The 13,309-nt window shown below is 42.9% G+C and overlaps 1 protein-coding gene across 1 annotated transcript in view; it reads right to left on the minus strand.

Moving 5' to 3' along the window:
* The window catches only part of KLHL32 (kelch like family member 32), a 139,952-nt gene that overhangs the window by 15,341 nt on the left and 111,302 nt on the right, over positions 1-13,309 (minus strand). The window contains exon 5 of the mRNA XM_066591439.1: positions 5,660-5,718. Coding sequence (XP_066447536.1) covers positions 5,660-5,718 — 59 coding nt within the window. The remainder of the gene's footprint in view (positions 1-5,659; positions 5,719-13,309) is intronic.

Here is a 13,309-nt window from a genome sequence, read left to right on the forward strand (position 1 = left end):
TAAACGCTCAGCAGAGATTTACTCAATTCCTCTACCTCGGCCTTCTGATGGAGTCTGCGAAAACCCAGCAACATTTGGTCTGTGTTCACAAGTGGGCATAGCCTGAAGAATAATGTACGTTTGGATGTGGGTTTTCCTGTGCTTAGAGTGTGCGCCAGTTTTGTAGTTTGTAGAGATATTAGACGGGTATATATATTCACCCTAAGAGCTCCTTCGCACGGGCGTATGCGCATCTGTGTGAGCCTCAGTGCTGCGTTTTTGAGGAACAACAATGCTTTTTTGTGTGAGTATCGGCATATTTTACTGTACTTTTTCCACCCACGGGGCATGTTCATTTGCGTGCAGCAAACAAGAAGCACAGTTTGAAATTAGCTAATTTGTTCCAAATGTGTTCATTCTCGGAATTACACAGCACATTATGCATCTCTTAACGTATTGCGTGCGCATTTGCAAATCCCTGCTGACTTCTATGGGGACCTTTGGTGCACAAATGTGGAGAAAAGTAAAGCATGCTGCGGTTTGTTTTGTGCGACCAAAATGTGCATGCACATACACATGTGTGAAGGAGCCCTTAACATGTCTTAATGTATTTCACTTTCCTAACACAGTCATCCTTTTTTTTACTGCTATTACTGTGTGTATAGTTAAGGTTCACTCATACAAACGTATTTTGGCTGAGTATTACATACATAATATGCAGTACACAGCAAATATGCATGTAACATGCATAGTTGCTGCATATGTTATGCAACCATATACTACAATGGCATATTATGCACGCATGACAAATGCAGATCTGAATGGCCCAATGTAAATCAATAGGGTTTTAGCACTTTAGCATATTACGGGCGTAAAACTACACATGGCGAAAATACGCTTGCATGAGTGAGTCCTTACTGTCCTAGGCCTGGTGAGCAGTATTAGTATGGGGCCTTTCATATGGGATGGAATTGTTCTGCTGGAGGCAGCAAAATTTGCTGTCTTGTGAAAAATTCTGCACCAAAATCTATGAGTCTAATATGTGGAATTTATTGTAGAATTGAAAATAGCTCAATTCTGCATCAAACTCCGAATTTAAACATGCTGATTTTGGTGCAGATTTCCGCAGCATCAAATTATTCTGCGTGTTGCCAAAATATTCCGTCCTGTGTGAAAGGTCCCCATGCTGCATATTTTACTATTAGCCCACTATCACACATGCATTCAGAAAATGCCACTCAAAATCACAACATTTTTACTACGATTTTGAGCAGCATTTTTGAATGCATGTCACAACATTTGACACTGCTTTTTAATGCACGCCATCATTGTGATGGGTGATGAGGTGCGTTAAAAAACTTTAAAACGCACAAAAGTAGAACAGACAGTGCTCAAAATTCACAGCGTTAGAGATGCCGCATTTGAGCTCAGCTCTGCAAGGCCCCATTGATTTCAATGGGACAGTTGTACTGCGATTAGCACAGCACTCAGGACGCCATGCTAATCACGGCAAAAAGCGGACAGCGTGAGAACGGCCTCATGGTTTTGTGATGGCTGCAGAACATTTCACATTTTTTTCTGTTAGTTTTAGTTGTAATGTTCATTTTTCCATTCATGCATCCCTCACCTAATTGTGTCACACTTTAGACATCTGTATTTTGCAGTCACTTCCATGCAGTGCAGCCTCCTGTTTGATGCTTATCAGGCACCATTTTGATGCTAAGACTTCTCCCTGGTTTGTTCTTTCACTATTCTGTGCTATCAATCCCATGATGCATTAGCACAGCATTACATGAGCAGCTAGAGCCTGTATCATCTCTGCCTGCAGGAGGGACAGTGTGATTATCGACACCCCCTATATTTTCTTAATTAAGTTACAGAACCAGAAGTATACAATCAGGAGGATGATATTATAACTGTGTGACAGGAGCCTGTAATCATCATCATCAGCAAAGGTGATAGGAGTTTCTCTGTCCGCCTCCAATAAAAGTGTGTGGTTGACTGAAAAACTGACTAATTTGATAATACATAAACCCAAGTAGATCTGAGCTGATCAGAATTGAGATCACATGACCATCTGAGGAGAAGGACTCCAGGAGTTTTAAATAGAAAGGAATAACTAAATAAGGTAATACTAGCCCACTTGGGGACTAGTTCCACGATGAATTTTAAAAAATTCACTGGAGCAGCCCTTCAAGTAGTGTAGCATAAAATTTTTCATTTATAATTGCAAGCAGACTGAGGACAAGACAGAAGGAGTTTTTAATCGCTCTTGCCTTCTCATTTACAGGCTACATAGCGCTCAATGAGTGCTATGTAGAGAATGCAGGAAGTGTCAGTGCTGTTTTCTGCATGAGACCCAACATCTCAGGCTGCAGGGTCTTAGCAGACCCCTGACCAGCTCTGACAGTGACTACTGTCACACTAGGGGGATGTTTTCCCCTGTAACTGGGGGTCCTATGGATGCTCCAGTTACAGTGGAAAAGTGTAAAATAAAAACAAGTAGAATGTGAATGACCACCAGAGGTCTTATATGAAGTTATGGAGGACATAGATGGGTTTTTTTTTTAAAAAAAGGTTACTAAAATAAGTTACAAAAAAATTACAGAGTAAAATAAAGATATATATGAAAAAAAGAAACGACCCACCTTCGACGTCAACATAAACTGTCGCCATATCTGCCCTGTAATTCGAGATTTCACAGATTATATATGAAAATGTCCAAAACAAAATGACAAACCCATTCTCATATTTTAGTTTAATGTAAAATAATTATTTTTGAAAAATAAATTGTAGATTTAAAAAATATTGGCTTTTTTAAAATTTAAAAAAGCAAAAAAAATTCAAAAAAACACAGAAAAAAATAATTTTGGCAGGCCAGGACAAAAAATAGGGCCATTAAACCACCACATAGGTAAAATCACTTAAGCGTCTCGTCCTTTAGGGTGGCTTCACACGAGCGTGTTTTTGTGTGTGCATACGCACGCACAAATACACGCTTCTCTTACAACCAATGCATTCCCTATGGTGTGTTCACACCTCCGTGTTTTACAGACGTGCGCCTGCAAAGATAGGACATGCATGCACCATAGGTCCTGCACGCATTGCCTTCAATGGAGCTGCGGCTGCTGCCGGCGGCTCCATTGAAGGCAATGGTCTGCCGGCACCCCTTAATTGTTTTTCAGGGAAGAGCTTTAAATATAAGCTCTTCCCTGAAAAACAACCATTTTAGTGTAAAAAAAAAAGTAACATACTTACCTGTCCGGCACTGCCATATCCCCCACGGGGATTTTTTCTTCATCCCCGCAGGGAATAAAGAATTCCTTCCCGCACCTGCCACATCTGTGAAAGATGCGGCAAAGGAATTCTAAATCCCTGCAGGGAATAAAGAATTCCCTCCCGCAGCTGTCACAGATGAAAGCTGAAGTAGGGGATCCAGCTGCCGCCACCCGTAATTGTTTTTCAGGCAAGGGCTTTAAATATAATGAAAAACAAGGCAGTGTTAAAAATAATAAAAACCACATACTCGTCTTTCTTCAGCTGCCGGTGCTCAGCCGCGTCCTCTCTGCGCTGTCCCCAGCTCTGCAATGCAGTTCTTTCAGCAGCCGGGGAATTAAAATCCCCACCTGCTGAAAGAGCTGCTTGTGATTAGCTGAGGCGATCAGCCAATCACAGGCAGCTCTCGCTGAATGAATGACAGGCGAGAGCTGCCTGTGATTGGCTGAGCACCTAGAGTAAACTAGAAATGAGCGATGAGCCTTATCAGCACCGTGAGCTGATATCTCAGTGGGCAGTGCTGGTGGCATTCTTTCAGCTGGTATCCCTCTGGCAGTTCTCAGCGGGATACCAGCAGAAAGCGCCGAGAACAAAGCAGCTGTTTGCATATACAAAACAGCTGCATTGTTCTCAGAGCTATCGCGGCTGTATCCCGCTACGCCTGCATAACTCTTAAGTAACTAATAGAGATGAGCGAGCATACTCACTAAGGCAAACTACTCGAGCGAGTAGTGCCTTATTCGAGTACCTGCCCGCTCGTCTCTAAAGATTCGGCTGCTGGAGCGGGTGAGCGGTGAGTTGCGGGAGAGAGCAGGGAGGAGTGGGGCGGAGAGAGTGAGAGAGAGATCTCCCCGCTCTCCCCCGCCGGCAGCCGAATCTTTAGAGACGAGCGGGCAGGTACTCGAATAAGGCACTACTCGCTTGAGTAGTTTGCCCTAGCGAGTATGATCGCTCATCTCTAGTAACTAATTAACTACTTAGAGTTATGCAAAGATGATCGCTCGAAACTGTCACTCAAAGTATCGTTTAAGCGAATTTTGAGCGATCATCGTTCTGTGTAAATGGGCCTTAAGGCTTTATTCACCCCTTGCTTTTTTGTGTACCTTTGGTGTTTAGTTAGGAAATTACTCCCAATTTAAATGTATGAGCCCCGACATGCGCAGCATTTTCATTGTGAAAAAATAAAAATGTATGCTGAATTATATTTTTCTTTTACTTTTTGTGGGATTCCGTTTTGAAAGGCTTTTCAATACAATAAAACTTATTATTCATTGGTAGAATTTCCTAACCGCCTCCAATATGTCTTTTTAACATCCACATGATCTGTAAATGACTTCCAGATTAAGTAATACATCTGCATATTAATGACTTGAATAACTTGCTGGTTTCTCCTGTGTTAAGTAAAAGCTACAATACATAGTAACTAACAGAGGATTGGAAAGTACCATTGTATTTTAGATCATTAGCAGGAAGGTCCCAAGGCAGAAAGATAAAAATGCCATCTGATTTGCAAAATATTCTTCTGTCCCCTGATTACAGCATTCTTTTTCTCCACTGCAATGCCTGCCAGGTGAAGCACTACACAAGCAGCGAGGCACAGGGGTTTGAGCAAGGTCACAGCTAAAACGGCAGTGTTTGAATACTAATCAGTGATAGGGGAGCAGAGGTCACCGCAGCCTGTCTGCTAGCAGGTAGCTCTGTGCTCGGTGGCAGATGGCAGTCATTATTGACTCTCCACAAAGGCCTTGCTTAAAGCCGTGCCCCAGTGCTCAGTGATAGAGTAATTGAGATTCAGAACGGGTACAAGCAGATGTGGTTTGCCAGAGCCCACCGTAAACAATATGCCAGCAGAATGTAAAAAAATGAGGCTGTGTGCGCAAAGAAAAGTTTCAATTATTAACTGTATGTGTGCTTGGAACAACATACCACACAATTAAGAGAGGAAACGGATATAGCTGTGATGTTCCCTTCGACTTCATATACTTGAGGCAGTGAGCATGCCTTCATATTACTGGCATCAATAAAATATAATTAACGCATTAAAAACAGGATATAGAAAGAATTAAAATAGAATTCATATAGTGTTAAACACTTAGGCTAGGTTTACACACCAACTAGCAGGGAAAGAACACTGCATATGTCATTTGTAGAGTACTTGTATTTGTGTTGCTCTTTATGTTGTATGTTTGCATGTTTTTCTTTTCAGCATGTGATTTTCTGTTGTTGTTTGTTTTCCTCTTCCTTAGATAATTTGCAGGGTAGAAGTGCAAAAAAGATAATTGATTAATGCATGTGTATTTTTGAAGTGCTGTTTTTCCCCCAAAACACCTCAAACAAAAACAAATGTAAATTAATATTTTTTCATCCTGTGGAATGGTATGCACCTTTTTAAATTGCTACTCACCTGTTTTGGATCATATACCATTAGTCTGTTCTGGTATTGTGCTGTGTTAGTTACACCACCTGAAAAGACAGTAATTTCAACATATTTAGAATTTGAGATCACCATAAAGATCCCCAAGGCTACCTTCACAAGTGACGTCTGAGCTGCGGATGTTCTGCTGCAGAATTTCTGTTGCGTTTCTGCAGATGGCCGGAGTTAACAAACTTTGCAGAATTGGCTGCAGATTTTGGATATGTACTTGAATTTAATGTGTGGATATTCTGCTGCTTTTTTGTGATATTGTAGTGGTAGTTCCTGCACTGGCAAACTTTATTTTCAAACCTCAACAAATGCAAATTTTCAATCACATTCAATGTGTTTGCGGAAAAGCACCGAAAACTGCAACATTACTCTATGTTACCCGTTGATCTCTATGGAGAAAATTTAAAGCAGATATGAGAAGTTTCCGCATCGTAAATAGACATGCTGCAAATTTCAAATCCTCAGCATTTTTCTAATTTTATGCTTTTCCACAGCAGAATAAATCTGCAAAGTGTGAAGGAGATTTGTTAACCCTTTAAGGGCTCCTTCACACAGGCGATGAGATCTTCGGCCACACGCATCATAGACACAACGCATCCGAAAATCTCATGTACGGGAAGCTCTCCCATTTAGGTGCCCATTCAGACGGGCCGGGGTACGCCGCAGCCTCGAATACCATCAGGCGGGGTGGAGAGAGTTTAGCTCTGCTAAAGTTGCTCTGCTCCTTGCCGTCTGATGGCAAAGGGAGGGGGTGGGACAGGGTGGGAGCTACTATGTTAAACTCCTGCCCCATCCCACTCCCTCCTATTGCTGACAGCCAGAAAGGGGCAGAAAGGGGAAGAGAAACGGAGTTTAGCAGAGCCACTGCTCAACTCTCTCCCACCTCCCTTTTCCGACGGTTCCCATACACTCCCATAGGAGTCAATGGGATCGGCTGACGTATTCCGGCCAAAAGATAGACCATGTGTGCTATCTTTTCTAGCCAGCTGATTTTACACCCCCAAAAATTGCTCATCTGAACAAATGCATTGGAATCTAATGCATTAGATGGTCGCGATTTTCGGACAGCGTTTTATCGCGGCAAAATCGTTGTGATAAAACACTCATGTGAATAAAGCCTACGGACCAGGGTGTTTTGAATTTTTAGGGATTTTACCTATGTGGTTATTTTACTGATCTATATTTTTTTCCTATTTCATTTTTTCTGGGTTTTTCTTTTGCAATATATAGGACTATTTTATTATATCTATTTTCACTGACTAGTTTTATTAGGGGTAAAAAGCTAGAAAAAAACCCCTTTTTTAATTTTATAGTTATATAATTTAATTACTAATGCTGAAATAAAGTACAGGAATAATTGAGTCAGCCATTGAGAGCTGATGCTCGATTAACCAATCACAGCCAATCAAGCCGTGCTCGACTAACCAACTTAGAGCATTAGCTTGCTGGAAGCAGGGTATTCAAGCCCCGCTACCAGGAAGAACTGCTCTGTCGGCGGGAAGGAGGACACGGCAGCTTACAGCTGTTTTTGTTTTGTTTTTTTTACATGTAGCCTAGCTAGGGTTTATTTTCAGGGGAGGGCTTGTATTTCAAACCCCCTCACCCCCACCCCCAAAAATCGGGATAGGGCATATTATCGGGGAAACACTGTAACGTGGGTAAATCAATAAAGCTTAGGAAAAATGAGCAAGTGGATTGTTTTTTTCCAATCGCAGTATTGTCAGATGGGTACTTTTTCGTGGCCTACGCTGTCGCTTCTAAATCAAGATTGAGAAAAGTCTTCTGATTTGTTTCTTTACAACCAGCATTAAAGGGAGGGAGTCATAAAAGACAACCTCTTTTTGTATGGAGGCTGGTAGGGTTTTCAACTGACTGTAGTGAGTCCAATTTCTCTAACCCTGGAGATCAGCTATTATTGGAGGGAGAAGAAGCATCTTGCCATAGAGTTCCTCTGCAGTGGCTGTTGGAAGGGAAATGCTGTATTAAATGTACAAATGTAAGGTCTTTCATGTAATGCATAGATGGGCTGGGTCCACTAGAGTATCATAAAGATGGAGGGGGCTGAATGTGAACACCCGGCTCATAACGTAGGGCATACGGATAGGGCTGGTCGTCAGGAAGTAAAGCCTTTAACCTAATCTCAATCACAAGTTTTTCAGGTAGATTTTTTGGTGTTGAGAAATTCTCTTGAAGGAAGTTTGGGCTGTTTTTTTATGCCTTTTTATATTGTCTTTCAGTATGTTGAATGCTTAATTCTTACCGCTGCAGGCTCTTTAACACCAGCAACAAAAACATTTTTTCCTATGCAGAACTAAATTGATATGCTAATTTGGTATTTTTGCTACAATAAGTTTTCATGCATTGTTGTCTTTGTTTGTAAAGGTTCTAAATCCTCCATTAACAAACACAATTTGACATCCAACATGTCTTCAAGGAACAAATATTGCACTTTGAGTATCTAAATGTGAAATGCTTGTCATTTTGCTTAGTTGAATATACTGTACATGTAATAAAGTGTACTTTTATGTGTTTATATTTATTTTATGACCGGGTCCTTTTTCTTTCTGTGTCATTGTTTGTAAATGTTCATGTTTTCACATTACATACTTTAAAGTGGAATACGTTGGCACTAAGTTACAAGGTTACAAAGGATGTTTTCATTTTCGACTATACAAGTCTATGGGAGAAGCGTACGCACAAGACTCTGGAGAGTCAGATCTTCCAGTGCTGCGCAATCTCTGGAAAGCAACAGCTCTGAATCGCAGGAGCTGGTGAGTATAAAGAAACTGAACTCCTTGTCTCCTTGTTATGTTACATTAGGATGCCTTCACACTATGCGAGAGTGAGTGAAAATGCATTCTGAAACTAATGATTTTCAATGGTTTCATTCACATCTGCAATGTTTTTACTCATGCAATGTTGCGATATTTGTAAATCACAGCACGTCCTATCTTTCAGCGTTTTGCTTTTTTTTTTATCGCCGATGTTTCCCTATGGAGACTTTGTTTTTATTGCATCGCAATGCACGAATTAGCGATTTTCGTGCAATGCATTTTTAATACTAGAAACTCCTATTGTCTATCGTGAGAAAAACACGGGAGAAAATCATCAAGTGGCAGTGAAATTTTTGCATGAAAAAGCATCACTGACGCTCAGACATCTCATGAGCAAAATTGCGATATTACCGTGATTCTCTCGCGGTGATATCGTGATCGCCAGTGTGAAGGAGCCCTAACAGCACAGTATGATGCTCTGGGGACGTGACAGATTGCCTTTAAATCACCGTTGACTAAATGTTTGGCTGACAATTATTTCTTCCTAATCCCTAATATACTGCATGCTTGTCTTGAGAGGAAAAGGCTGCTGCCAGATATCTCTATCATGAGGTTCTCCCGTGAGAAGAAAGTTGGGGCTTCTTTCCTAAGGCTAATTTCACACAGGCGAGAGTGATATCAGGCCATGAAACTTGGCTCACTATCACACTTGTGCACACATGCACTTACAATAATCGTTCTGTATAAAAGCACCTTATGTGTCAAAAACGCCTCCCATCACTTTTGGGAAGTTGCGATCCTCTGGTGCGGCTTTCAGCCATGGTGGGGGATTGGTAAGTGTTTCCAATTGTTTTCAATGTGAAACCTTGCATTGCACTCGCATGCACATTGTGCGGTGTGTTTCCTGCCCATATTGAAAGCAGTTTCAAAGCAGATAACACATGCCGCAGAAAAATGGGTTTCATATTTGTGTGAGATTTGTGCAACTCGCAACACACAAATCTTGCGCGATTTTCTCAGTCCTGTGAAAGCGGCCTAATCCTATCTAATAGCTAGACAATAGCTTTGCTGACTGATAAATCTGTTGAATTTTAAGACTGTTTAGTCTAAGTTCAGACCAACTATTAGTTGGCTTAGTTTATGATGAAAATTGCACCATACTTTTGGCGCAAATTAGGCCAAACCCATTTTTATGACTAATGAGAAAATCTGTCCAAAATGGTGTAAAAACAAATAGCAAGTGTGGTGCAAAGCATGTAGCACAATTTTCTGGTGCAATTTTGAATAGCAAATAAGCCATAGTATATTTAAATCCACCATGCTCAACCCCTTTCTCTTGACATCTGCCATCAGGAAAGAGTCAGGTGAGTTTCATCTAATGCAGTGTTCCCCAACTCCAGTCCTCTGGGACCGCCAACAGGTCATGTTTTCAGGATTTTCTCAGGTGTTACATAGGTGATGTAATTATTGTCAGTGCCTCAGACATTGCCACAGGCGTTCTTACTATAGGATAGCCTGAAAACATGACCTGTTGGTGTTCCCTGAGAATTGGAGTTGGGGACCCCTGATCTAATGTATACGGGAATCTTAAAGAGGACATGTCAGGTTCTTTGACAAGGGGGACTGACTGCATACTCTTACAGCCACATCCCTGCTGACTCAGCATTACTGTTCTTATTTTTCTTCTAGGCACCTCCTTTGGCCTGCAATGGTTCATGTTACTTATGGAGCCACCAGTTTACTATCAAGTGGGTGGTTTCCATTACCTAGTGTCAATCAAATGTCATGTCAGTCATTCACACTGGGGGGGTCTAGAAGAAAAATGGAAAGGTCTACAGAGTCAGCGGGGACACAGATGCAAATGTATGTCTTCTTAAAGTTACTGCCACATGCCAGTACCTTTCATATACAATTCATATATTAAAGGGGTTGTCCCGCGCCGAAACGGGTTTTTTTTTTTTTAAACCCCCCCCCCCCCCCGTTCGGCGCGAGACAACCCCGATGCAGGGGTTAAAAAAACCACCCGCACAGCGCTTACCTGAATCCCGGCGGTCCGGCGTCTTCATACTCACCTGCTGAAGATGGCCGCCGGGATCCTCTGTCTTCATGGACCGCAGGGCTTCTGTGCGGTCCATTGCCGATTCCAGCCTCCTGATTGGCTGGAATCGGCACGTGACGGGGCGGAGCTACACGGAGCTACACGGAGCCCCATTCAGAAAAGAAGAAGACCCGGACTGCGCAAGCGCGGCTAATTTGACCATCGGAGGGTGAAAATTAGTCGGCACCATGGAGACGAGGACGCCAGCAACGGAGCAGGTAAGTATAAAACTTTTTATAACTTCTGTATGGCTCATAATTAATGCACAATGTACATTACAAAGTGCATTATTATGGCCATGCAGAAGTGTATAGACCCACTTGCTGCCTCGGGACAACCCCTTTAATTGCTTACTGCCCTAAGATATGTTTAGAGATATATATAAAATAATTATTTGAATTGAAGATTACTCTGATAAAATGGAGACTTTGAACCAGTCTAATCCAAAAACCAAGACGTTCACAACTTTACAGGTGATGACTTGTATCTTAACACCCCCAAAGAAGCTGCTTCATTTTTTATGGATGAATGGTTAAACAGTTGAAACAAAAAATATCTCTAGGTGACGTTTCACATGGGGCAGAATTATTCCACGCGTACAGTTCTGCATCACATTGGGGCTTGAATTCCACATCTGTTTAATTACACGCATCTTTACTTCAAAACCACAAGATTAAATTCCAAAGAGGAAAAGCTTTTTGCTGCGGAATTGTTGCTACGGATTTCTAACATACAGGAGATGTAATTCCGTAATTATAGTCTGCGGAAACAAAACCACTAGAGATGAGCGAGCACCAAAATGCTCGGGTGCTTGTTACTCGGGACGAAATTATCGCGATGCTCGAGGGTTCGTTTCGAGTAACGAACCCCATTGAAGTCAATGGGCAACCCAAGCATTTTTGTATTTCGACGATGCTCGCTAAGGTTTTCATGTGTGAAAATCTAGGCAATTCAAGAAAGTGATGGGAACGACACAGAAACGGATAGGGCAGGCGAGGGGCTACATGTTGGGCTGCATCTCAAGTTCACAGGTCCCACTATTAAGCCACAATAGCGGCAAGAGTGGGGCCCCCCCCTCCCAACAACTTTTACTTCTGAAAAGCCCTCATTAGCATGGCATACCTTAGCTAAGCACCACACTAGCTACAACAAAGCACAATCACTGCCTGCATGACACTCCGCTGCCACTTCTCCTGGGTTACATGCTGCCCAACCCCCCTCCCCCCTGCACGACACAGTGTCCACAGCGCACACCAAACTGTCCCTGCGCAGCCTTCAGCTGCCCTCATGCCACACCACCCTCATGTCTATTTATAAGTGCGTCTGCCATGAGGAGGAACTGCAGGCACACACTGCAGAGGGTTGGCACGGCTAGGCAGCGACCCTCTTTAAAAGTGGTGGGGCGATAGCCCACAATGCTGTACAGAAGCAATGAGAAATCCAATCCTGTGCCACCTCCATCAGGAGCTGCACACGTGGGCATAGCAATGGGGAACCTATGTGCCACACACTATTCATTCTGTCAAGGTGTCTGTATGCCCCAGTCAGACTGGTAATATGTACCTTAACAGTAACCGCGTTGGTGGTAATGTGGTGGTGACTGCGGACCTAGTAGCACGGTTGTATTTTGTTGGTTTTCGGAATGCGGTCAGGATTAAGTGGGCCGTGGCGGGGGGATGGTGGGGGGGCTCTCTTGTTGTGTCGGTAAAGGTGAAATTCTTGGACTGCCACCAGACGAACCAATGCAAAGGCATTTGCCAAGAATGTTTTCATTGTTGGAGGAGGAGGGGGATGTTTTTGAGGCACTACGTGTCCTCTCCACGTGTCCGTGGTTATATGCACCTTAACAGTAACCGCGTTGGTGGTAATGTGGCGGTGACTGCGGACCTAGTAGCACGGTTGTATTTTGTTGGTTTTCGGAATGTGGCCAGGATTAAGTGGGCCGTGGCGGGGGGATGGTGGGGGGGCTCTCTTGTTGTGTCGGTAAAGGTGAAATTCTTGGACTGCCACCAGACGAACCAATGCAAAGGCATTTGCCAAGAATGTTTTCATTGTTGGAGGAGGAGGGGGATGTTTTTGAGGCACTACGTGTCCTCTCCACGTGTCCGTGGTTATATGCACCTTAACAGTAACCGCGTTGGTGGGAAATGGCCTCGCCGCCATCATGTCTTTGGGAAGCCTCTGTTTCCACACCCCAGAGACATACCATTAGCAGCGGTATAGGCAGAGCCCAGAATTCGTAACATTTCAGCCGTAGCATTAGGACAGGCCCCACTAACATATCACTAGCAGCATTATAGGGGGAGCACAGTATTAGTTCCATTTCAGTAATAGTAGCACTCAAGACAGGCCCCAGTAATAATTCCGAAGCAGCAGTATAGGAGGAGCATAGTCTAAGTTCCATTTAAGTAATAGTAGCAGCCTACACAGGCCCCAGGAACAATTCCGAAGCAGCAGTATAGTGGGAGCGCAGTCTTAGTTCCATTTCAGTAGCTGCAGTATAGCCAAGGCCCAAGTTACATTTATGTAGCTAAAGTGTAGGCCAACCCCACACACCTTTCTGTACCATGAGTGCAGGCGAAGAACATAGAAATTGCTATGATTACACTGTAGGTGAGGGCCCAAAAAAATTGGTGTACCAACAGTACTAATGTACCTCAGTAAAAATTGGCCATGCCCAACCAAGATGGCAGGTGAAACCCATTAATCGCTTTGGTTAATGTGGCTTAAGTGGTAACTAGGCCTGGAGGCAGCCCA

This window comes from Eleutherodactylus coqui, chromosome 1 (assembly GCF_035609145.1).
Source record: "Eleutherodactylus coqui strain aEleCoq1 chromosome 1, aEleCoq1.hap1, whole genome shotgun sequence".
Lineage (NCBI taxonomy): Eukaryota > Metazoa > Chordata > Amphibia > Anura > Eleutherodactylidae > Eleutherodactylus > Eleutherodactylus coqui.